Raw genomic sequence first — 27,157 nt, forward strand, 5'->3', positions numbered from 1 at the left:
TGAAAGATCTCATCCATTTCCACCTGTGAGATTGAATGCCCAATCATTACCCCATTTTCCTGTCCTTCACTGCTGACTCATCTGCGGAAGATGACAACAATTAAAATGTAAATGCCCCAAAAGAGGCAGAAGAACACTCACAGAAGAGATTTTCACTTGGCATTGACTGCCACAATACGGCCACAGCGTATTTATTTAGAAAGAGGCATAAACATATTTTTCCTAAATAACCCCAAATTCAGAAATAGAAGATGTATTTTTAAAGTGAGTGGTAAGTGGCAGCCTAGCATACTTCTGACATATCCCAACCACTGAATTAGACCTCAAACAACCTGAATATAATAAAACCCTACAGATCTGAAAGACCGCCTTATGAGAAACACAGAAAAGTAATTATACATGTTCCAGTATCTTAATCATTCACTTAGCCTTTCAGGGAAACTCATCATCACCTTGGTTTTACTAAATAAAAAGAAAATAGATGCAGTCACAGAGTTTATCCCATGCTGAAATTCTCCTCCTAACTGGAAATATTCTAGAGGCTCAAATAATGAAGACACCAATACAACAAGGCATTAATGCTCAAAATGTTACAAAATTGATAGAACACACTTAATAGAGAACACTAGTGGGGAAATAATTAGCAATTAAAAGAATTTGGATGTAAAAACACAAAGGATGCTGAATATACCTTAATTAAAAAACACTTAACAGATTTTGCAGTTTGGGTTGTTTTGGTTTTGGGTGGGTTTTTTTTAATTCCTTTGGAAAGCCATGATTTTTTTCACACAGAGACCCAGAGGAATCCAGCACATTGGAACAAGACTAATGCTTCTAAACAAAATATTTAGAGGCCTGTGCTGAGGAAAAAATTACTTCATAAGCCTTCTTGGGATACCTTTCTTAGGGTTTGTAGCACTACAAGGGGGTAAGTGACATTCACATAAAAAAAATAATGTCTCCCAAAAAGTCTTATGTATCAAAACCAGATTCTGTATTTTTTACCTCCCTCAAACCAGGTACTTTTCACATTTGTAAAAATGAAAAAATAGGGGGGGGGGGGGGGGAGGGGATCAAAACTTATCCTCCAAAAAAAGTAACATGGGACAGAGTTGAACTGGCTCCTATCAGTGGAAATAGGATCAAGATCCTGTTCGGGTCAGCTTGGCCATTACATTAAATTGTTGCAGATTTGCTTTTCAATGAGGTTAGGAAAATCATGTTTTCTACTTTCAGCTCCAACACGTGTAGACACAGTTTTATTTTCTTGGCTGTCTTAAAAGCCAGTAATCAGCCTGGATGACCATGAGTGTCAGTCTGCACGCAGAGGTTGAAATCATTAGAATTAGTGCGCCCAGAACCAAAAGCAGCCCTCACAAGACATGCTCAGCAAAAGACTCTAATGACCTAAGTTCCTCTCTCCTTCTGGGAGGCCTTTGATCTACTCAAACCCTCTCACAGGTATCACCCTGATTGGAAGCTTAACAAAAGTTGTTTCAGCTGGTTCTTTCTCTTAACACCACCACACATTGTGACAAATCTTTTAAGGGAAAGGCTTTACCCACCTCTTTAGAGTATCTTGTGCTGTCCATAAGACTCAGCACAACAGAACTTAATTGCTGAATTTTCCATTTTGTAACAGGGAATAAGAATCTCAAGCAGAACGAAACTGTTTTCACTGAACTATACTCAAGGCAGATCAACTTCAGAATGCATCTGTAAGCTTTAAAACAAGGAGAGAAACTACCCTTGCCAAAACCTTATAGAAATGTAAGTAATGCTAGAAAATGCAGAAAAATACCCAAAGATGAAATTTGAAGTAGTCTGAGGTTCTTCTAGACTTACTGTATCCTTAGCTGCTGAATCCAGTTGCTCAAACTCTTGTCAGTTTTATGTGTAGTGTGTTGTTTCTTTGTTATATATACACAGACACATATATAAATAAACTCAGTTGCTGAGACACCTGAAGACCACAAAACAGCAGCAGCAGACACATTTCTCTGCTGCATTAACCACAATTCCATTGGCCAAAACTGACTATATAATTTGCCTTCTTCCATCTAAAAATAATTTTGGGCTTAATTCCTTTTAGAAAACAGAGTTTTAAAGGCATTATTTCTTTTCTGCCTAAGCTCAACACCCAAACCTAGAAAATACTAGGCAGTAAAATATTCATATAAATATCAGACACACAGAAACCTAGCTAATGTATAGTATATCCATACAGTTTGCAGTTTGAAATGCTGAAGGTTATAGCCAAATCTATTAGACTATAGCTAATCTCTATCACTATTGCACAAACTGATTTATGGACAGTAAGATGATGCTTAAACTTGCGAACTCTTTATTTTACAAATAATTCAACCATGTTCATTGTATCTTTATATACAAAGTATCAAAGCCACATCTATATACTTGATTTGAGAGTTCTCAATTCCAGATCAATAGCAAAATAGCAACTTCAGCAGTTCCCAAAGCTGAGTGAAAATACACACAACCACCGATCCTCTTACACACATTTCCACTGTTTGTATCCTTACCTCAACCCTTTTGTCTCTATTTCAACCACAACCAGCCACTAGAGCCCTTTCTGATTTGGGAGCATCAAACATTATCTTCAGTGACAATGTAATCAATAAAACTATACCAACTTGTAAGAATACAATAGAGCAAAACATTAAAAAAAACAACACAAAAACCCACCAGAACTTTTATACCAGGTTAATCTGAGGGTTTTAAATACCAGAAGTTGTCATGTTTCATTTTCACACAGGTCTTCTTTTAAGACAATCTTTATACAACTAAGATGTTTAAATAGAAGAGCACATGTCCATTTGACCAAGACATAAGTTTGAGGAGAGATCACTTTAAAAGTTGAAATTAAGGAAGTTTTTGATAACATGGATTTATCTTAACAGAAATAATTTTTCAAACCCCCACTTAAACAAAGGAAAAGTTAGCAGTTTAACCATTTTGGTTGCTTATTTAGTATTATTTCCCACATATGTCCTGTAGTAAAAATAAAAATGGTACTTCATGAAAAAAGCTAACAAAGATACTCTGTCAAATGAGTATGAGAAATAAACAAGGCAATGTGGAATTCCCATTTATCAAAATCCTCTCAATTCTTCAGGTATAGCAGAAATACATTAATCCATTTTCAAATGAGCTGATGTCTGTTACTATACCTTGTAACACTTTAACCACTTGATCTTTTTCTATGTAGTATAATAAATTTACAAAAAAGAACATAAAAGCACAGTTAATCCATTCTCATTTTTAGCATGAGCTTTAGTAAACATTTATTATAAATGGATTTTTCATCTTAAAATTAAAATATCCAGAAGACCAGTACTGTCATACATACAAATGGAAAAAGCTAAGAACTCCTCCTGCTCAAAGAGAAATAATAAATAAAAACAACAAACAAACAAAAACACCACAACAAACCACTAAGCAAAAAAAGCCTAAGAGATTCTGCACATTGTGGATCTAGTGGAGCCTGTTTTCCCATTATGTCCTTACTGATTCCTCTTGTGCCAGAAATGACACAATGACATGTGCTTCAATTAATTCTTATTTAAAACAAACAAAAAAAAATCCTCACTCAAACAAGAAACAACCACATACACAATCCCTCTTCCCTCAGTACATTTATCTTCTCTTGTTTCTCTGAATTCCCTGGTTTAATAAAGATTGACACAATTTTTTCTGCAATGTGAACCTTAACAGAACATCAGCTTTCAAGCTAGTCACATACTCCCACCATGAAATCTATGACCACCAAGTTAATTTAATTTGGTCCACTGATATTAAAAGTTATGGCAGGGATGACCGAAAATCATGACTATGTAAGGACAGACAAGACATGGCATGACTGCATTAAACCTGGCCTCCTAAGTCCAAAACCCAAAGAACTACACACATTACAGATGTTATTTTCCTGCCAAGGAAGCTTAACATATTTTGCCATGCCACATCTACATTACTGATATTCTACTGATGACAGCAGTTAGGGAGGTATCTCATTAGACCAGACAGAATTCATATTATGCCTCATACTACGCTGTTATTCACATATGCCTCATTCAGAGGCATAAAATCACTTTGCATCCTCCCAATCCTCCACATTCAAGTGGTCGGAGCCACCCCTGGAGTAACACAGAACCTTGCTACAGCCATCTTTCTTGCAACAGTGGACACCCAAGCTGACATCAACAGGGAATCTAGACTCTGTTCATTGCTTTAACATTTCCAAGTAGCAAGAAAAGGCATGACCAGAAGATCTTGCAAGATTGACCAGGCATGATCAGAACAGTCAAGACAAAGGATGAAACCTGCTGCTTGGGAGTAACATGACAGCAATGTATACAGGACTACCAAAGCCAAGGCACTAAAACAAGTGTGTGTTTTAGATAAATTATGATTATTTGCCTGAACTGAGTTACAAATGGACAGATTGTAAAGATCTGAGTGACTGAGTGAAGCTATTTTTAAGGCAGGACATAGCCCTTCTACTAAGCTATATGAACTCTTGAAACAGCATCAAATGAGTGCTTCTTAACAAATACTGCTTGCCAAATTAACTCCGAGACTAGATCACGATTTTAATTTATGAACTCCTAAAAGGTTGGGGTACTACAATAAGCACTTTCTATATATTCCAAAATATGAAGGCTATACTTAGACAAGGTATTTCATTTGATGGAGAACAGCAAGCACTGGCTTTTCAGGATCAGAGGTGAGGAAGACACAGTTTCCACAAGCATCTGTTTGTGGTTCGTGATCACAAATAATCCATCCAAATTCAAAACTACGTCCACACTAACATGTTTAATCATTCCCTAGTTGAAGCCTATGTATGTAGTACCAAAAATGTTATATGCTTATCTATTAAGACTTACTTAAAGCAGTCACTTCAGAAGACAGCAGTTACGATATTCTGCTGTAACTCATTAGCTAGAACACATTGACAACTCTACCTCTAGTAGAAACCAGACTGGAATGGCAACAATAGCCACCCCAAAATAAATAATGATAATCAATAGCGTTGATAGAAGTGAAACATCAGTAAAAATAATGTGCCAGACTAAACAGTTTTATACTTCATAGCTTAATTAACAGAAATTTTAGTGATTTATCAAGAGTGATAATCATCATTTAACAGTAACATTTGAAAGAAACTCTCACAAACAAAAGACCGTAAAACAAACACATATTCCAGCTACTCAGGTAAAGCACTTTTTTGTGCTGAGAAAAAGGATCTTTTAAAACATAAAAGCAACACAAATGTTATGTAAGTTTTACAACATATGACATTGAACTCCCCTGTTTACTGAATTTTTGTTTTTTCCACCTCTTGTTTTACAAACAAGTAATCTGATACACATGGATACATACATCATTGTCAAGCATCTACTGAAACGAAGACTTTTCAATTAGGCTATGTAGTATCTCCATCCAAGAACAGATCAAGTAGCACAATTCAAATGCTGAATGATATCTAACCCCAAAATATGTGATAAAGATACAAATACGCTTCTGTTCTAGTTTAAAATGGTAATCTAATTACCATGCAAGGCTGACTGATTTTCTTAAACCAAAAAAAATTCTCCAGAGAAGTTCCCTGAGCAGGAAGACAGTTCAGTAACAACATGTTAAACTGCGTTTAGACCAATCAGCAATTTGGAATCCTCTAGCTACTGTTCAGTTTTCAAACCTGCGTTCAATGAAACATATTTGCATGTTAATCTCAGAGTCAATTTGGCCATGTCTGATTACAGCATAGAACTAGATGCAGATTGTAAGAAAAAAATTCACTTAAATTGATATATGTGATTTTTTACAGTGATTAGATAATCATTTCCAGAATGTGTTGAGTTTTTAGCCATGTTTAATATGAAAACATAAGTCCTATCTTTAACATTTCAAATTCATTCTTCTGGCTTCTCTTAAGGCTTGCAATAAATTCAATTTCTAAAGAATGAGTGATTTTTATTAAATGACAATGGTCTTTCTATGGCTCACGAAATGTAGAACAGATGCACAAGCTATTACAAACACAGGTTATTCAAAACTAGGAAGCTTGCCTTACAGTGACATCCCAACCAGACATTGTTTACACTTGACCACCAATCACTTTCTTAGCATCACAGAGAGAATTAGTTGAATAACTATCACTGCAAAAAGGGAGCAATGTATAATTAAGCCACTTGACAGGAAGCAAACGAATGTGAAAAAGGCGGAATCACAACAGTGCCACCTACAGTAAAGAACATTAACATTAGAGGGGAAAAAAATTGCGTTCAATCAGAAAATTTAACAAAATCAGAACTCAATAAGCAAAAACTGATTTAAAAGCTGAAATATAATAACATTATATACATCCCTACAAGATTTATACATTTAAAAAATTAGTCACTGCCTAAGATGAACGCATCTTCTTAAAGCTGCCATCAGTTTTCCTATTTACAAGCCCTCACTAAATACAAATCAAAAAGTAACATGTTTCTGAGACACTATTTCCTCATTTGGCTTTCCTGTAAAGTATTAAAAAAGCATAATAAGAGACATGTGACAACAAGCAAAGAACAGCTGAAGACTTACCTTGCATTCTACCACACTCTGATCCGATTCACATGTAACATAGATTTCATCAACTGCCCGTCTGAGATTGTCAAATAGAAATGCCCAGTATCGAGCTCGCAGATCAACTTTTCGAGGCTGTCTTGTTTTTGTTGGGCTTTTGTCAAAGGTTTTATCTCCAGCTGCTGCTGCTGTTAATTTACAGTCTATGGTAGTGCTCTGAAAAAACAAGATACAACGGAAAAGGAAAATAAAAAACCAGAAGTTTGGTAAGGGGTTGGGTTTCTGTGCAATACATATTTTTTTCAATATATTCAAACATCTGTAAACAAGACATTTTTAACTGAAAACTTGACTTGAGCTTTTTAAAACACGCTTTCTTACCTTAAATACGAGCGGCAGCTATGTAGAACCGGAATATGTTTCTTTGACATTTATAACCAAATATTCACAATGCACAACAGTACAATATATTCTGCCTCTTAGCACATTGGAAAGTTACATTTTCTAATGCAATATCCTGTATAACTTACTCTGACAAGTATGGGCATCCAGAGATGAAAATCACATTTTACTAATAATTATACTACAAATATTCCATCACCAAGTTATTACATACAACTTTATTGCTTATTAAACCCTCATCCTAATACATGAGCATTAATGTCAGTGAAATGCTGATGTGGCTAGCCCTTTGATCAGTATGTTATGGCTACACTGCAGAGGAGATGCCAGCAAGCACTGAATTAGCTACGAAAGGAAGCTTTCACACTTCAGACTACTTGTACTGAGATTTCCATTCACCATATTGTTAACATCACAAGCTCAGTTCAACCCAATATAAGTGCTGTGCCAATGAATCAAGTTGCTCCTAGTTACACTGAGTCTGAAAGTGCCCTGATGCTGTTTTAAGTTGTAGTTTAACAGCTTTAACTAGAAGAAATCTGTTTTGATTTTTAGAGTTAATTATGCAGGCTAACTAATCTAGCACTGCTTTGCTGCACAGATGCAAGGACTACCAATACGCTAAATGTGATGTGAGCAGAGGCAGAGTATCTGTCTCCACAAATGCTGGCATAGAGAGGGATCACTATGTACCTATGCCACCTCTTTGGTGGCGTTCTGGTTTCAGCTGGGATAGAGTTAATTTTCTTCTTAGTAGCTTGTGCAGTGCAGTTTTGGATTTGGTGTGAGAATACTGTTGATAACACGCTGGTGTTTTTAGCTGTTGCTAAGTAATGTTTATACTAAGTCAAGGACTCTTCAGTTTCTTAGGCCCTGCCAGCCGGAGGGCTGGAGGGGCACAAGGAACTGGGAGGGGACACAGCCAGGACAGCTGACCTGAACTAGCCAAGGGGATATTCCATACCATGGGATGTCATGCTCAGTATATAAACCAGGGGTAGCTGGCCAAGGCCTGCAGATCGCTTCCTGGGGAGTGGCTGGGCATGGGCCAGCAGGTGGTGAGCAACTGTATTGTGCATCACACTTGGGGCTTTTTTCTCTCCATTCCTCCCCTTGGATTTCAATCCTCTCCCCTTCTCCCTCCCTTTCATTACTCTTATTATTGACGGGTATTTTATTTCAGTTATTAAATTGTTCTTATCTCAGTCCTAAAGCTTTACCTTTTCCCCTGATTTCCCTTCCCATCCCTCTAGGGGCAGGGAGGTGAGCAAGCAAGCAGTTGTGTGGCACTTATTGCTGGCTGGGGTTAAAGCACAAGTTATGTACCTGCTGACCTTGTGCATCCAGCTCAGTCGCTCACATAGGGATACGTATCTCCTGACAGAGAGAGACTGTCACTCATCTGCACCGGATATTGCAAAGGATTCTGAAGCACGCCTATTGGGCTGAAAATACCAGATCAGCACTTGGTCCCATGACACTGTCATTGTTAAACTTTAAAATCTCTCCCACAGCAAAAAAAAAAAAAAACAAACAGAAAAACCTGCTACCATGCCAGACTTCTATAAGCTTCTGCATTCCATAGTAGCCAGGCAGATAAGGACCTCCAGTAAACCCAAAGTAATGGCCAAATGTGTGCCATTTTGTGATGGAGATATTAGCTACATGCTATTATAGTCTGGGGTTTGAGGGTTTTTTTCATTGATGCGTTCATTTTAATAGCACCTTTAATGCAGTTTTGATGCATTGGTCCACTGTGGCATAGATCTCCCGAAAATCAGTTCTTACTGGAATACACTTGTAGGGATTACTGCAAAATTCCACTCTAAAAACTCTACTTTTTTGACAGAATAAAAACAATCAAAACCAACACTGCACAGAAGGCAATAAGCAGAGTTTATAATTACAATACCTAATCACTAACCAGAAATCACAGAACAACTGACTGGGATTCAAGCCTTTTTGTCCCTTATGTAAAAAGCTGGGAAACGTTTAGTGTCAAAAGATTAGTTTAATGGCAGGTAAGCTTATACTTGGAGAAAGAGAATTCTTACAGAGAAGTCATTTTAGACTGTAGGCAATACAGAGTAATCAGGACCATAGCATAGTTTTAGATGGACTTATCAATCACAGTACTTTTAAAGAAGAGCTATAATTAACATTTTAATGACAAAAATATATAGACTAGAGACCCAAAGATTGTACAAAGTCTAGAGAAAGTTTTCCTCATTCTCCTTAAGAGGATCTTTGTTCTTTGCGGATTCCTCTTGAATTCCAACAAATTGTGCCTAAACTACAAGAAGTTCCCTGCATGTTTAAGAAACATGTAAATTAACTCCTTGTTTCTCATGCTCAAATTACAGATGGGAAAGTAGGCAATAATCAAATTTTTCAATCACTGTATTTAACATTACAAATGTCTGTCTTCTCTAGATTTTAGGAACTTTATTTGATAAATTCACACCATAAATACAGCTTCCCATTGCAAGGGAACTGAACCCTGCCACGAAGAATCTGCAAAACTCTTTCATAAACTCCGAAGCCCTATTTCTTCAGTAGCTTCTCTGGGTTCCAGTCTGCTTATTTCCTCCAGTGCTCTGACTACCTGTACCACACGGCATCAAACACAGAAAATTCCACTTTGGAATTAGGGAGGTAGACCCAGTGCTATCAAAATGCCTCACCTATATTTGTGTTCAAATTCTGATTTTTTCCATTGAAAGGGGAAAAATGGGATCTGATTTACTACAGTCATACTAACATCTCTGCTACCCTTACATATATCTCAAAATGCTCTAAATGTACTCCATATGAACCCCAGCTAATGTATGCACAAGAGACATGTTCAGAAAAGATGCAAGTCATAAATGACCAATGAACAGGAGTTTCTGAAAGGTTTCATATGTCAGAGTATTTCGTATTTTTTCTTCTATGACAGAAGAGTCACCTCTTAAAGAGCTGCGTGGAGAACAAGACGCACCTTAGCTGAGGCCTTGTATATAAAACTTTAAAGCAAAGCTTACACTGGCTAATTTACACCTCCTTTAAAATACAGTTTATAATGACACAACCTTAACTACAGAATCATAAATAGCTGTGTTAAAATAACAGCGCTACCTGTTGCTGCCTTTATAAATTTACAAAATGTGCCCTTAGTAATGTTGTATTCTACTGATTCAGCTAATACTGTTGATATAAAGGATCAGTAGTTCTGGAATGGGAACTACGCATAATTCCTACTATTTGAAAGATGGATTTTCAAATCTATCTGTGAGACAGTGTTATGGAATATGTTTTGATATTTAGCAATAAATGTTATTCATATATTTGGCATTGATTTATCATCTCTCTTTTATGTCAGCCACATTTTAACCAGGAAAACAGCATGCTGAACTGTGTTAACTACTCTAAATTGTGGCAGTTCCATTTTTACCCCTGTAAGCAGATTTCTAGTGTCTAAACCCTAAGCAACATTTACAGTTACTCATATTCCAGAATACCCTTGAAAGGATGCAAACTCCTAAATTAGCAAATTTCATGTAAACACGATCACATAAGCAGGCAGGCATTACGTTCGTGGTTAGCTAATAGAAATAATATTTAAGTTCCTGATACAAGTTAGTTCTAATACTGTACATTTAAATTTGTCACAGCCTGGCATCTATCACTCAAGGAAATATAAGTCAATTTTCAGAGAAGAACCCAAATCATGTCCCATGTTTGGTACTTCAGCCTCCAGAAATGCCATGAAAAAAGAAAGATCAAACTCAGATAAGCTACTTGCAATTAAGTTTGACTGGCATCAACTTTACTGAAATGAAAGCCAGTCCTCACCTAAATTTAAGGGTTGCAGCAAACACTATTTTTAATACAAAGACACTACTATTTTACACAGACTGCTATATTCTGTACAAATGTTTAATGCAAACAGGATTTATGGGTTAATCTGTACATTGTTCCGCAGAACCTTTACTTGTAAGCATCTTAAGTAGACTTTCTAATGAATCGAACTAACCTTTCACTATAGAAAGCAAGAAATGCTGGATCAGGTACAGACTTCTCAAGACTAGTTTCTGTACTGATGTACAGATATAGCTTTATTATTCTTATTCATCCTTCCTGGTATTAAGTTTTAATTAAGCAGTATTTATTACAAATATGTACTTATGACCAGATCATAATTTTCAGTGTCAACCTCAGGTTGACAGTGACGCAGTAGTGAAACTCAATTTCCAGACACGATCATCTCTCAAGCTCTCTGGTATTCTGAGGTAACGTATGGGCACAGGACAAAGTTATTTCTAACAGTGTAGTCTGAAGAACGATAAGGCAATGATACTGTATCTTCACCAAGAAGGAGTTATACCCAAGCCACTTAAACTCCACCTACATCTTTGTGCCTAGCGCTTTCAACTAACTCTTATCAGAATTTTCACTTTTGTTAGTAGTTGAGGCACAAGCCTCTTTCTACTGGCAAGACGCAAAGACACAGATGAACAGAGTTCTAAAGCTCCAGTCCTGCAAATTTCTACAGATCATTCTTAACAGGATATAAGTACTTACTTCTGTATCTTCTAAGCAATCTCAGAGTCCTTAGCCTTTGACAATACACCTACCCAAAATTTAACCTGTCTTCAACAACTTTGCAGACCATTGCATGTTAAAAAAATAAGAAAATAATCAGTGGATTCAAACGCACCAAAAAATAGCTTGTCTTGGCCTTACCCTCAAATGCTATGCATGTTTACCCGAAGTGTGATGATGGCTTCCATAGACATGATCTAGGAGGCCTACAATGAAGTTTGCCCTCACAAGAGCAAAAAACCCACCTAAGAACAGCAAAAATTCAGAGGGGCTAGTTCATATAGTCTCCCTCATAGTGATAGTTCAAACTTTCAGCTGCAGAAAATGGAAAGCTTCTGTGCTTTTGAAGTTAAGAAACATGGGTCTATTCCTTCTTACATGTCAAGTAACTCAGTGTGGATGATGAAAGTAATGTTAAAACTGAATCTCTTCCCCTCACCCCAAAATAGTTTCAGTAACTTGCCTTGGAGTTCTGGCAAGTACGAAGTGTATACTTATCCTCAGGATGCCAAAATTCACTGAATGTAGATTTGCCAGTGCCAAACTGAGAGGAAGATGAGGTTGATAAGATCATACGAAAGAGTTTTTGAAAGTATTTTCTTTGAGATCAGTGGCTCACTTATATGTAAAAGAAAATCAGAACTGAAGGCTCAACATGAGTTAACAAAAAACCTCACCAATTTACAGCAGTATCCAGTGTCTAAAACGCAGTAGAAATAAAGGTGCTGAATGCCAAACTGAAGTGCCAAGATGCACAGGCACTCAGCAGCCAATTTCAAACCTTAACTATACCCACCACAAATACGCTGCTTCTACAACGCAGGTTTAGTATAGCGATCCCACACAGAGCTACTGAGTAACGATCAAGTATTTTCCTGAAAACCTAGTATTTAAATAATCCCAAATGACTAAAATAAACAGAGCCCAAACTATGCAGTACATTACTTTTACACCCAAAAGGTTCTGAGGGTAAACCCTTACATCAATAAAATCCCACCCTCACAGAAAAAGAAAACTGGGATACACAGCATTTTTATATTTAATACACAAAGGGAGAAGACAAGGTTCATAGCTGCTAAACTAAACTGGGAAAATAACATGCCTCTATTTTAAAGATGCAAATACATCTCTATGAAAGCAGAACATTTTTTCTTTTTTTTTTTCCTTTTTTCTCCACTAAAAATTAACATCTCCCATACACCCTATTATCAAAATCTGACTCAAAATTTTAGTCTCAAAATACTAAATTAGCCATAATAATAGCTAAATCCAGTAATCAAAAAAAGCAACTGTTCAATATTAAACATGAGGAAAGACTGAGGTATCAGTTTATTAATGTAATAAAGTCTGTCAGTCACATAGAAAAAAAAATATTATGAGCAGCTTGTTCTTGGCACTTCTCATTTGGACTTGCTTTCCAGTTATAATTCTCAGTTTTACTCACCTGGACTAATTTTTTTCCAAAAGAGGATATATTGATTTCAGCCATTAACACTTGAGGTCAAGAAATAAAGCATTTCCTCAAATTAGAAATCAGGCAGAAAGACAACCTTTGTGTAAGCGTCAAGCTTACAGGGAGAATATCCTGTATCATTTTACTGAACAGCACTTGCCTTAAAATAAATTTAAGGCCAGAGAGTCATGATTCCAGAAGTTAGGAAGTGCCAAAAGTAAAGGCTGAGGAATATAACCTGAATTCTGGCATTTTTTAACTTCTAAATACTTGACTTTGAAACTTCTATGCTTTAAAAATACAATGTATGCACAGTATTACATATGCATTATTCAGACAACAATGTATAAACAATATCACAGAACATTTTTATGGCATAAATTTCATGTTAATAAGAAATTAGCAGATAACCTGTTTTACAGTCTTGTGTGCTCCTTGAGTCACCCTCTTTGTTTTTCCACCAGCTTGCCATTTTGATTTTCCTGTGGAAGAAGCAACTGTTTTAATCCACAATAAAACTTTTAATTAGAGCATTCTAAAATGTACATATCTCATCTTGTAATGTACTGATATGGGCACAATTTATGAGTTAAAAGGTTTGTAAGATTTTATATTCCAAATATATATTTCACAGTTCAGAATGTAGATAATGCCAGAAAACACAAAAAAAAAAAATGCAAAGAAAGGCAAGAAATAGACTTCATTAAACAAAAATAACCTACTTAAGTGCTCAGTGCCTCTGAAAATCATATCGTGTCAAATCTAATACTTTTATTTTTTTCTATTTAGATTTTTTTTCTATTTAGATTTTTAAAACTAGTCTGCTCTTGAATGACTGTTCAATTACATATTACAGAATTAAGGGAAGGAATATCTTTCTTAAGGAAACCCAAATGTATTTAGTTTTTCTCTCCTTGTTCAAACAACCTACCAGCAGACATAATATTTTCTGCCAAGACAGACTGGGAAAAACAGAACTTTGGACTGGATGTGGTTCACCTACATTTAGGTCGCCAAAGGAAGAGAGAAAAACATTCACAGAGTTAAGTCAATCCCCTTAAGATCTGGAATGCTTTCTCAAATGTTCCTGCCTACAACCACTGCTTATATGAAGTGACTTTGGCAACTATGCTTCCAAAATCAGTTTAAATTCCCACAGTCACAAAGGATGATTTCAGGTCTCAATACTACATTGCACCAGTTTCTTAACTGATTAAAAGTTATCTTTGCATAGATAAATTTATGTTAGCCTAGATCTACCTGATATGTCTTCATTTATTGAAATTTGCTCATGGGTAATTAAAAAAAATTAAATTTACATTTTATTCCTCCAATTTAGTATCTAGCTTGCACAACATGAAAATCACAGGATCCAATTACCAGAAATGTAAGAAAGTTAAGAAAAAATACTATGGCAAGAGTACTCTCTAGCACAGATTACATCCAAGTAAAAGTTTCAAGATTATATTTAGCTGGATGAAGCCAAGCAAATAAATGTATTAGTTGAATATAGCTCCTTCCTAGTCCATGGAAATCATTCTTGAATTTCAGAATTGTCCAGTTGAGCTTTGAACAGTTCTTAGGCCAAATTCCCTAACACAGCCCAGCTGTTTTACATTGTGCTGGTTATGTAAAGCAGCTGTAAACCTTTCTTAATCAAGCATTTGTACAGCTGGTTTGTACAGCTGGTTTGCATCACTGGCTATCCCACTAAACAAGGCCTTTATTTTGAAGCAAATTAAAAATTATTTGCTTGATAATTAATTTTTAACATGTAGATTAGCCAAAACAACAGGTACAAATTGATATACTGAACTCAATTTAGCAGTATCCAGGAAAAAAATTTGATTCAGCTACCATACATATAAAAAATTTCTATCCACAAAAAAGGTTAAACTGCAGATCATTTCCGTGTCAGAATTATGATAACTGAAATATTTCAATCATCAAAGTCTCTCTTCTGATCTACATTCTGCAAAGACAAGATCTGGAATGCAATGGCATACCAAACTTCCACAGTGAAGAGGCTTACAAATATGGGTATGTTAACATTAAAAAAAGACAGTTGAACAAAAAAAAATTAATTTGCAGTCTTTAGATTCTACAAAAAACAAAACACTATTCCATTATCTAAGAACTGGGAAACGCATGAACAAGTCCCCTGTAAAGACAAAAGCAAGTTTTCAGGCACTCCTATACAAGGTAGGCACGTAGGGAAAACAAAACTTACAGAAATAACAGGTTTTGCGAACTTAAAAGCAAATAGTATGTAGCAAGGACTAATTTTTTCTTAAGGTGTAGAGGCCAAAAAGTTTTGTATTTCAGCAACAGACACGTTTCTGAGCTTTAGTATTCTTTCTCTTCTAGTAAGTGCTTCTCGTTATTAAAAGATATCTTCCTTTCTGCTTTTGTCCTTTTATATTGACAAGTAGTGAGAACAAAAGATCACTTCTCAATGGTTATGCATATGTTCAGTGACTACTGGTATGTAACTATACAATACCAGCATTGCTATGAGATGCATAGAAACTCAATGATGTATGAAGGGCATTACCCACTAGGAATTTTCTGAATTTTAAGGAAAGAACAATAGTGACCAAAGCTGATCATCTCATTAGCTATTAAGTTGCCAATGTGAAATATATGAAGTAGCAAAATTATGCAGCATTCAGGGAGCTACAGTTGTATTTTACACCTGAAGTCCATTTCCTCTCTGTCTGGTAATTAAATATGAAGCACACTGGGTTTGATTTGTGAAGAATTCCTGTCACAAAAAGCTGAGGTGCTAGTATCTCAAAAAAAAAAAAGCCACTGATAGACTATTTTCAAAAACTATCTTTTATACTAACCATCTCAACAATCATCCCTCTTATCTCTCTCTTTTGGATACTTCTAATGATGTGAGAAATGTGGGAACTGCCTTTAAGTTTAATTAATAACAGCTCTCATTTCTGTCCTCACTATGGCAGAGATCAACTGTATATGTTGTTTCAGTGCCTTTGACACTGTTCATCACCAGACCTTCAGCAGGAATGATAACAATTTTCAATTATATTTTTTCTCATCTCCTTGAACAAAGTTGAGCATACAACTAGGTAAGCATTTTGTTGTTTGCCTCCAGTTCTTATATACAGTATGGCAAATCTGCTCTGTCACCTCTCTGCCACGTTATGTACAAAACCTGCAAGACAGCCAGTCTACATCATAATGCCATTGCTACATATCACCAGTCTGCACCCCAGGATCCAGCCCAGCTGGTGCAGTCACCCACCTTAAGAAACTGTTTTGCAAAGATGAGGCTTGGGGATAAGACCTGGTTGCCTGAACCTCATTTAAAGTAAGGCAGAGGCATCTGCCTGGAGGAAACAACTAGATGAGACTGATTATTTTTGACGCCTAATTGAGGAAGCACATTGAAGTTTCTAATATTATTATAAACCATACATTTTAAAAAGTCTGAGCAGTAGTAGGTAAGATTTTTCTAACTGTACAGTGCTAAGGATCTAGGAAAATTACTGCCTTTAAGCATGGATATAACCAAAATTCTCTAGTTTTCCACCTCTGGATTGTATTACAGCATTATATTTTGCACAAAACTAATTTTACAAAACAAAAAAATTACTTTTACAAAAATCACTGCCTCATCCAGAATATAATGACCCTATATTCACCTACCAAGACTAGAGTGGATTTCCATTCATTTCAGTGAAATTCAAGGTTTGAAAGTTATGAGCCTCAAAGACTACCCTTCCCTTCAGGTTATGTTCTGCCAGTTACAATCAGATCCAATGCTGCTAAGGCTTACACACAGTGTTCTCAGTCATGACTGTTACAACTCCTTTACTTGGCCAAAGAAAGCCAAGTTTCATGACTTTCATCACATACTGTAAAACCTATTTACTCCATCAGGCTCTTGCTAAAGCAGTAGATTATACTGCAGACTCCCCAAATGTGCCAGGTACCTTTCAACCAATAAAATATGTTTCCTTATGCTGAAATGCTTAATCTACCAATGAATTCTGTATGGCTAGGGTTCAAATGATTCTGAACAAGTAGAAAATAAGAAGGTAACAGTTTCAAATAGAAGATCTTCCAATTTTTTGACACATCTCAAAGTTCCAAAGGTAACTTACCTTCTATTAACACTTAAATGTCAAGCTTCTGTGATGTTTTAACTGTTGCTAGTATCATCCCTTGAATTTTGTAACAAAATGCGTGTGTAGTGCTTATCTGCATGCAGTGCCTCAAATTTCATGCTAGGCATGTAAAATAATTACAAAAAGTAAAAATTCTGAAATCTTCTATTAGAATGATCATGATTTCCCAAGAGCAGTGACTGTGATATGCTATTAGTGGCCATAGCTTTGGAATGCAAATTTCATTATGGAGACAGAGTATCAGACTAGTGAATTTTTCAGAGTTATAAGACCCTCCTCCTGGGACACAAAGTCAACTGCATTGTTAATTAGTCTATCCAACAGAATCTGCTGCATATTAATGAATTCTGTGAAGGAGCATTCTAATTCAACAGTTGAAATGTGTTAACAGTCACTATCTCTTTTAGACCTATGCCACCACGTTCTGGATTTTCTCGTGTCATTGATCTGTATTCATAACTACATTTTCAGATCTGACATAACAAGGGTGCATGCTGCCCCAAAACATGTAACAGAAGTGCCACCTGCCATTCCAGCAATCTCTCTTCTTTTTAAGAAAATATTTCTTACTGATAGAACTATGTATTTCCATTAAGGAATCGGAACATTCCAATTGCAATTCTTCTCGTTATTGCTCTTTTACCCGTGTCCTCTAGAAAAAAATACACAAGTCTTTCAGAGGAAAAGTTAAATGGTAAGAAGGATACAAGCACACAATTTTAAAAGGAAACAGAAAAAGAAAGGATACAACCTGGAAAAACTGAATCCAGCGTTTATTAACCCTCTATTAACACTACCACTAGTAATAGCAAATGCCCATACCCTCACTGTTTCAGAGGACGGATCTTATGATGAGTAACAGTATGTAATATAAAATGTTAAATCACACACTGTTACTGCCAAAGCAACACTTCTGAACATTACAAGCAGAGGAAAATGTCCAAAGACAGAATTCCATACAGAAGAGTTGCTGGATTGGCTCAGGTAACCTGAACCTTTGGCCTGATTTACACAAACCCTGAACGAGTTAGGACTGTCCTAATTCGTAATATTGTTGTATCACTCCTCAGGGACAAAATACATACTGAAAGATCAGCATAAAGTAAATCAGAGCTCACTGACATCAACATATATACCACCTATGACAAGACAAGGGTCAAGAGATAAAGGATCTGGTTCTGCCAGACTTTCATTAGCCACAAGTTCCTTTCCACAGGGAAATTATCCATCAGGCAATCATCATCAGATCCTTGTATTGTGCAAAAAGGTCAGCCTATGATTTAATGAAGAAATTTTAGAAAGGAAAAAGCACCAGTGACAAAAAGTCTGAAAATTACAATGGTGCTGATACAATCAAAAGAAGGAAATTAATATAGCTACCTGGATTTTACTTATCATACATACAACTATTTAATGAAGGCTAAAAATTCACTTTTACATTCATTCTTCATGTTTCGGCAGAAAATGTTAAAGCAGACACTCATCTAAAACTCACAAAAATTCATTTTCAAGTCTTACTTGCAAGTTTCTAAAAGAATATTACAAGCAAGGTAGCATTTAAAAATAAAAAGACTCTTTAAACAGAAATTGAATCAACTCACAAGTAGCTCAAAAAATACTGGGAGAAACATACTCCATGTTCCTTTTGCATACACTCATTCATACTATTACCTCCCCAAAAGTGTAATTTAGAAACTAGAAATACTTTGGCCCCCAATTCTATTCTGCGTAAATGACATGTGACTAGTCCAACATCAGTGGATCTACTAACACATGGAAGAATATGCAAGCAAATGTAAGACTAGCAAACAGATAAATGCATCTTCCAGAGACAGACATAAACAAAGTTGTCACAAGAACACAGAACTGGCCCACCTAAAAACTCACATATTCACGATAATAAACTCAGTAGCTGTTGCATAAAATCCAAAGCTGTGAGGTATGCATTCTACTTGCTCAAATTATGCTCAAGTCTTAAATTTATTTCTATTTTCTATTCCTACGTGTAGATAACAAAGATTCCAGTATATGTTTTCCTGCTGACCAGCTAGTGCTTACTAAAAATGCTGCTATACAAAATGTACTAAGACAGCTGGGACAACACTGAAGTGAAAGGGTCAGAATCTGAAACCAAAGCTTGTAAATGTGGATGCTTGTAATTAGGTTTAGGATGTAATGTAAATTAACTGTCATTCTGCTTGTCACTGTTCAACAGAGGTACAGCTATGCCTTCTGAAATGAATGCAGCTTCCTTAATGAGACCTTATAGGTTCTACATTTCGATTCCGTTTGTCCATGTACAAACATATAAATAGGTTTCAAGCAACCCACTGTCTTTCATTGTCTTCTGTGACTTCAGATTTTTCAGCTTTAAAAAAAATTAATATCACAAATACATCTTAAAGCTACAGACAGTTACAACTTTGCGTCAGTTTGCTTCAAACATAAGGGTTAATTATCTTCTAACTTAGACATAACTTTGTGTAAAGTATCTTCTCCACTGGCAGAATCACAGAACAGCTGAGGTTGGAAGAAACTGCTAGAGATCTGCCCAACCTCCCTGCTTAAACAGGGTCAACTACAGCAGGCTGCCCAGGCCTATGTCCAGCCAGGTTTTGAGCATCTCTAAGGATGAAGACTGCCCACAGTTTCTCTAGGCAACTTGTTCCAGTGTTCAACCACCTTCACAGCAAAAAAAGAAAAAATAATAATTTACTTCTAACACTCTTGCCTAAGTCTCAAAAGCAGCAGCACCTGCACAGAGACTGAGCTACAAAAATACTTGAGATGAAGTCCTACAAACAGCATTCCGATATCTGGAACAGCTTGAATAGTATAAAAATTGAAGTCAATTCCTGGCTCCTTAAGTCATCATAACACAAGAGAATATTCCAACAGTAACAAAACTGTTCTGAGGACTTGCACTGTGGAAAACTGTCTCCCCATATCCCCTTCCTTACAGATTCTTCACAGATGTTTACCAAAGACTGAAGTGATACTTCCAAACTTACTTGTTTTAGAGCATAGAGAGAATTTGTTGGATTGTTCTAAGCCATCCCTACAATTCTGAACTCCCAAGTTAGAAGAGGTCAGTTTAAGACAACAGTATTATATTATGCAAGTACGTTGATAGTATCAGCAAAACAGAACAGCCTTAGAGATTGCTTACAGACAGAATGAAAACAGTTTTTAATCTATCGCTGTGAAGGTTTTATAAAGCGATCTGTCAATTGCAGGGTGCATTTTGGAAAAAAGCTTTAAAACTATACCAAGTACACTAAACATCACCTTTTATTTTCCTCTTCTTTTTTTTTTTCAATAAAGAAATCCTCTGTAAGAAACATGTTTCCAGGCAAGCAACTCCAGTGAATATAGGGATGGAAGTAGAAAAAGCTGGTGGAAGACTGCTGAATACATACCATCATCATCCTTGTTTTCCAGTGGAACACTCCATGCAATTAGGTTCCTTGCTGTACGTCCTTCTTCTGCAACTATTTTCCTCACTTTGTCATGGCTATTAGAACGTTGAAAAGAAGCCTGAAAACAAGAAATACAGTGATGGAAAAAACCATCTAAATTTTTGTTTTGACATGCTAATTTCATCCAATATATGGTTAAACCATTCAAAATGGGGTGCGCAGTTCCTGAATTTTCCTCAAATATCCAAAACAGGTATACATATTAATTTGCAGAACCATTTTTCTGCATAAGCAAACTGATTCATCAATATGACATGAGAGTTACTACCCAGCCCTCAGTGTGGATATGTCTACGACACACATTTTTAACCTTCATTTAATTGATTGTCAATGCTGCTAGAGCATCAGAGTAGACTCCACAGATGTTTTTGTTACCTTGTGTTAGTCATAACTTATTATTCAAGATAAAAGCTGCATGAGACCAAACTGCACATGTTAGCTTACTGGAGAGAACCTGGAGAAAGGCACAAGATCTATCAGAATAATCTGAAATATTTATTAAAAAAAACCACCTCTATTTTACTGAGAAGACAGGAACCCAGAAAGTATTTTCTGGCAACCGAAGTTAGCTGTTGTTACTATAAAGCTGCAGATGATCAAAAACAATGAGAGACACTGAAGATGAACTTTGCTTACCTAATAGACATACTTCTTTGCACTTGAAAAACACACCATCCTAAGACATTTGAAACCGAATGTATTAAGAAATACTTGTATCAACTGACAGATGTCAATTAGATAAAATCTTGCCTCTTCTACAGAGTATTGAGTTATTCCTCAGAAAATAATTTGAAACTAAGCCAAACTATATACTGTAAAGATAAATTCACATACCACAATAGCACAAAACTGCTGACCAAGTTACCTTTAAATACTGTCAAACTTAACCACAAAGAAGTTGCATAAATCTAAACTTCACTTCAGGCACGGACAGGCTGACTTTCTATAGCACTCATCAGAAGACTTATGTCTCCTCTTTTCATTCTTACCATCAGAGGACTCAAGCCTGCAACCACTTTGTTTTATTGTACCAGTACATCTTTACAAAGAAAATACAGTAAAACTGAATATAGCAGAAAAGTGGCTGTAATTTATTAAGGTTGTAGGAAAACCAACACAAATGAGAAACTGCTTTTACTTCAATGCTTATACAGTAGGATATAACTTAGGTTTCTCTCATACAGATGTCCTCAGTTGCTTGTTTCAAAGCCACAGTGTGCCATCTAGTGCTCCACAGACCTACCTAGAGATATTACCATGTAATACAATGAAAAGCAAGAAAAAAAAAAATAGCACTGCTATATAAGTGAGTTTTTGGAAAGCATAATGAAATAAAGCAAATTAAGTATTTTGGTCCAAAGAAACCCGAGCAAAGCACATTAAAAAACAGTATCTGTACTAAACTGTTCATATATATAAAAATACCTTGCTATAAACAAACCCATCCATTTCATCCATTGCATTCTCAAAGAAATTACTTCAGCTCTAACCTCAGCTACTTCAAAGAGTATCACTCTATTGGTGTAACTAAACATTATGCACTTACACTGGAATGCAAGTTGGGTGAAATCTGTTTAAAATGGGAATCAGCCAAAACAAGTATCTTAAAGTGCAAAAACCTCTATATACTAACATAAATAGAAACAATCCAAACCAGAGGTAATACTCAAATTCCTTCTACAGTAAAGTTCGTTTTTTGAAGGTTTCTCATCATGGCATTAATAAATTGAATTAATTCAGTTTCTAGAATCAATACTTTCAGAGAACGTACAAATGAATCGATCTATCAATTAATCCCAACAAGAAAAACTAGTTTTTTCTTTCAGTAGGAAAAATCCTACCATAGTTATAACAGCTGAATGTCTTACCATTATGTTATAGCCTTCCTCCACATCAACAGGCTCACTTATTACATTTTTGGATGACCCCATTGAGTTTTCATACCTGTGTCAAAATAAATGCAATTCATTGTTTTTACTTAAACCACTTCTAAAATTAATTTTATGTACTTAGCAGCATTTATGTCACAGACATCAGATGACTCAGTAACGCTTTCAGAAGATAGTTTTATTTATGAAGTGTTTGCATTGCTCCTTATTAAAAGTAGCCCAAGAAAACAATGACCATACAGAAAAATGTAAATGTATACATAGTAAGTCAGTAAACAATATAGAGAATGTTAAAACTCTAAAAAAAAATATCATTGCATGGACTGCTCTAGAATACTGAATGGCAAGCAGAATAATCTTTCCTGTGATAGAGGACCAGGCAAGTTTGTTACTGCTTCAAGAAGAAAAACGAATCAAAGACACACTAAAAAATCTGAACCAGGTTATTAGTGGTGAAGCAAAATAAAATTGAAAACTTGTGTTGCCATTTATAAAAACAGATGTGATGGTTTCTGAGGAAGTCAGCTCTGAGAAAGTGGTTCTGAGCTTCAGAACCATTGCCACAAATGCAGAAGTGCCTGGGACTAAATATTTATAAGTTTATCAAGAATTTCCACAACTGTGATAAAATTAAACTCTGAGCTTCAAGGTTGAAATAAATTCTAGCCAGCTACTGACTGAAGTGCAAACATTCTCCTGCAAGTTCTCACTCTTCTGAAGAATGAGGTGCTAACCACAAGTTAAAGATACTTACACTCTACCAGAAATTAGGCAACTGAACAAGATTAACCTTTAATCACATACCAAGTTGGATTTTGTTGGTCTTTTATCATTAATTACACTGCTTTAAGTGGGCTGTTCACTCTCAATACTCCTCAGAAATTGCTGATTCTTCCAAAAAATAGCCAAAACCCATGTCAAGAAGCAGGCAGTTGTTAAGATTTGCACGTTTGTATGCTTTAAGACAACCTACTGAGCCTATGAAAACTGGAACATTCTGCAGTTGGCTGAAGTAAGGTCACTTTTTGAAAAGAAAGTAAGATTGTGTTTCAGCATCACTTCAGACATCAGGACAGGCCCAGCACCAGCACCCTTGAAACACTGCAGTATCTTTCGCCCACCGAATTAACTGAATTATAATCCATATGTAACAAAAGCTCATTAAATTGACATATATATTCGAGGAAAAAACCTGAGGACCCAAGTATTTTCCCAGTACTGCAACACACTTGGAAATAATTTAGAAACATGAAACTGTGTTTAGAACGTGTAGAATGACAAACCCTACCCCTGAGTACACTGCAAGACCTCCTGCACCGTCACCTTTTGTAACCACGGCTTTCTCTCTGACAGCACGGGAAGGGCACCAGGCTCAAACCAGGGGCGTCGTTCACAGTTTCTAAAATGCAGATACTTATACGCCTTAGGGCCGTTTTTCAGCGTTTACAGCCAGTTCTCCCAGCGTGCGTGCCTCTCCCTTCCGCACACTCAACGCCCACCCGCCGGCTGCGCAGCCCGCACTGGCGGCCCGGCCCCTCCCGTCTCCTCACAGGCTGCGGGAGCGGGCGCGGAGGCGGGCGCGGAGGCGGGGCCGGCCCCTCGCCGCGAGGCTGAGGCAGGGCGGCCCGCCGGTGCGGGGCCAAGCTCTCCCACACAGCAAGGCGAGGCCTGACCGACGCCCCCCCAGCCTCGCTCACCGCCACGGGCTTCCCGGCCGCCTGCAACAGCCGGCCTCGCTTCCTCAACCCAGCTCCGCTCCGCGCAGCGACCAGGCTGGGCCGCGCCGCCCGGGCAGGCCGAGGGCCCGGAGCCGCCCGCAGGGGCGGCTCTTGGGGGCTCCGCGGGGCGGAGGAGGGAAAGGGCTGGCCCGCCGCCATCTTGGCCCGCCGCCGCGCCCCGCACCGCCCTGCCGCCGCGCCCCTCCCCCGCGCCGGGGCGCGCGGAGCGGCCACTCACGCTCTCCGCCGCGCCGCGCCGTCCCGCCCGCGCGCGTCCCGCCGCGGTGACGTCATCGCACCCGCCGCCCGCGGCCGCCCGCCCGAGCCAGTGCCCGCCCGCTGCCGCTCGCCGCGCCCGGCCCAACGGCCGCTGCCACGCATGCGCCGCCCGACGCGGGGAGGAGAGGGGGCCGCGGCCTTGCCTCACCCGGCTGCCTCCCGCCGGCCGCGGTCTGGCGCGCAGTGCCCGGAGGGGCTCCGGGGCGGCGGGAGGAGGCAACTGCGGCCCCTGGCGCCTGCCGGGCCGGCTGTCGCCAGGGGCCATCTATCCCCGGGGTCCATCCTGCCGGCCCCGTGAGCCGTCAGGCCTGGCTTCCCGGGCTGACGGGACCGCTAAGGGGATGGCGGTCGGTGCCTTAGCGCCCAGCCCGTTCCCCGCCGGCGGGGAGCTGGGACAGGGAGAACGGCGAGCGTCTGCGGACCAGTAAAGAATCGCGTACGATGCGCAGGGCGTACGCGCGGGCAAACGGTGAAACGGGGCCGAGCCCCGCGGGCCTGGCACTGGTGAGGTGAGCGTCAGGCCGCTGCGCCCGGCCCGGGCACCCTGCTTGGGGAAAGGCGGTGTTCGTGTGGAGGGGCCGGCCCTTCCCATGGCCTCTGGGGCCTGGAAGATACAATTTGTGAGGAAATACTGGACAAGTTGAATCTGTTCGGCCAGAAGAGATGACAGAAGGGGATGTAGTGGGAGTGTTCAGGCATGTCAAAGGATGGTTGTAAACAAAGAGTAATCCATGTCCCCCACTGTGACAGGAACGATGAGAGGAGGCCTAAATACTAACTTATTACCATAGTAAATTATTTAAAATAATACAAGGATTGGAATAGGTGGCTTGGGAGATTATACACACTTCAGCTGAAGTCTCCAGGAACAGCCGCGCAAACACCTCAGAAACAGCACATATGCTCGACTGGGTGCTGAGCAGATAGCTGAGCCAGGTGGCCCCTGCAGGCCTTGCCCAAATCTTTTGTACTGTCACTGGTCACCCACGAGCTTGTTTATTATTTATCAGGCAGGTGTTTGAGTTTCCACAGCTGTGACTATGGTGTGCAGCTGAGCTGAGCACCGCAGTACTGGGCCTCATGTCAAATCCTGCTGTTCTGGTTCAATGCCTAATCAGATACCACATCACAAGAGCATCATTTTATAACCTAGTTCCTCAGATACTAATAACTGCACTAAATGCTAAGAAGTAGAAAAACGGGTCTGTAATGTCTGCAGAGTCTAAAATACTTCAGGGTACTTTGTGCAAGGTGTCATGAAACAATTAGCATTCTCAGAAAGTTGTATTTGGGTACCGCTAAAGCAAGTGACTGCCATTTTGAAATCCAAACACAGGGTATTTGAACCAGATTATAAGAAAATTGTTGCTCGGTTTTTTCCTCCCTTACAGAAATCCTCATGCCAAAATCCAACAACTTTTATAATGGAAGAAGAAAGGATAATCTTTGCATGCAGGCCTTAGATGCACTTAACTATCTTGTATGCAATTCAAAACATTCGTGTCATAAAAACAAAATTAGGAGAATACGTCAAAATGGAAGCCTATCTAAATAAAACTATTGTAAATCCATTTATCCTGAAAGTATATATATTACATGCATTAGAGTAAAGAAATTTGTTAAGGTTTATTCAAGTTAGGCAGTGATTTATAAAACTAAAATGTAGAAGCGTCAAGAACTTACAGTAAACACCATACAGGTAACTTTGCTTGCTAGAAATAACTGTTAAGAAATTGCTGTTTGTGTTGCTGGACAACTGCACTCATGCTGATAGTTTAACAGGAACAGATTTACATTTGCAGATCTAATAGAGAAGAAGTCATGTTGAACATGACCTAACTAATTCCTTTGTGGCTGAAAGAACAGCTCCAAACAGATTTGTGAAAGACTGCGATTTGGCTTAAGGGAAGAGGGGATTTTTCAGAAAAGTCCAAAAGTTCAGGGCATAAAAAAGTTTTTATACAGCATGACTAGTATTCTGATTTTAAAATAGCTTCACTGGTACTTTGTTTCTACTTAATAGTGATGCATTTGCTGTGGACTTCATTGAAAATACCAGAGGAATATGAGAGCCCGCCCCCCTCCCCCCCCCCCGCCATGCACTCATACAAGAACGATCTTGATTTCATTATATGACTGATTATCTGTGTGCTGGGAAGTGTCTGGATTATATTTTGACACAGGGTAACTACCAAGAGAAAAACAGGATTTCCTAGGCTTTTCCTCCTGCTGAGCTTCAGATTTTTTCCTAATGTATAGAATATTATGACTTTTTGGTTTCACTTGTTTTATTATTCCAGTTACTTGCATTTCCTCCTGTCTTCAGTCATCTTGGCGTATGAATGTATTGTTAATAAACTTGCTCTCTGCACATCTACATTTACTTTATTATTTGGAGGCTATTACAATTATTTAGGCATGGAAAATGTATAATCTGATATGCTTGTCAACCCTTGAAATATGCAGCAAAGATGTTTTCTGGGGTGTTGGTAATGCATCAGACAAAGCAGGCAAAGAATCCTTAATACCATTTCAGAAATGAATCAAATCTTATTTCTTATTTCTTTGATTGCTTATAGGATCTGCTTTGTCTATACATGCTACAAGC

The 27,157-nt window shown here is 38.0% G+C and overlaps 1 protein-coding gene across 5 annotated transcripts in view; it reads right to left on the bottom strand.

The window, feature by feature from the left end:
• SCAPER (S-phase cyclin A associated protein in the ER) overlaps window positions 1-24,652 on the bottom strand; it is a 165,949-nt gene extending 141,297 nt beyond the window's left edge. Inside the window, exons 1-5 of one of the 5 annotated variants that reach the window (XM_055715699.1) lie at window positions 24,509-24,651; window positions 22,532-22,607; window positions 20,604-20,721; window positions 13,439-13,509; window positions 6,607-6,804 (exon numbers count right to left, since the gene is read on the bottom strand). In XM_055715699.1, the coding sequence (XP_055571674.1) occupies window positions 6,607-6,804; window positions 13,439-13,509; window positions 20,604-20,721; window positions 22,532-22,607; window positions 24,509-24,651 (606 nt within the window). Of the gene's footprint in view, window positions 1-6,606; window positions 6,805-13,438; window positions 13,510-20,603; window positions 20,722-22,531; window positions 22,608-23,840; window positions 24,157-24,249; window positions 24,479-24,508 lie in introns of those variants that run through there. The other 4 variants (XM_055715701.1, XM_005442654.4, XM_014282762.3 and 1 more) reach the window with 4 other exon arrangements.
• Window positions 24,653-27,157: the final 2,505 nt, after the last annotated feature.

Source organism: Falco cherrug, chromosome 7, assembly GCF_023634085.1.
Source record: "Falco cherrug isolate bFalChe1 chromosome 7, bFalChe1.pri, whole genome shotgun sequence".
NCBI lineage: Eukaryota > Metazoa > Chordata > Aves > Falconiformes > Falconidae > Falco > Falco cherrug.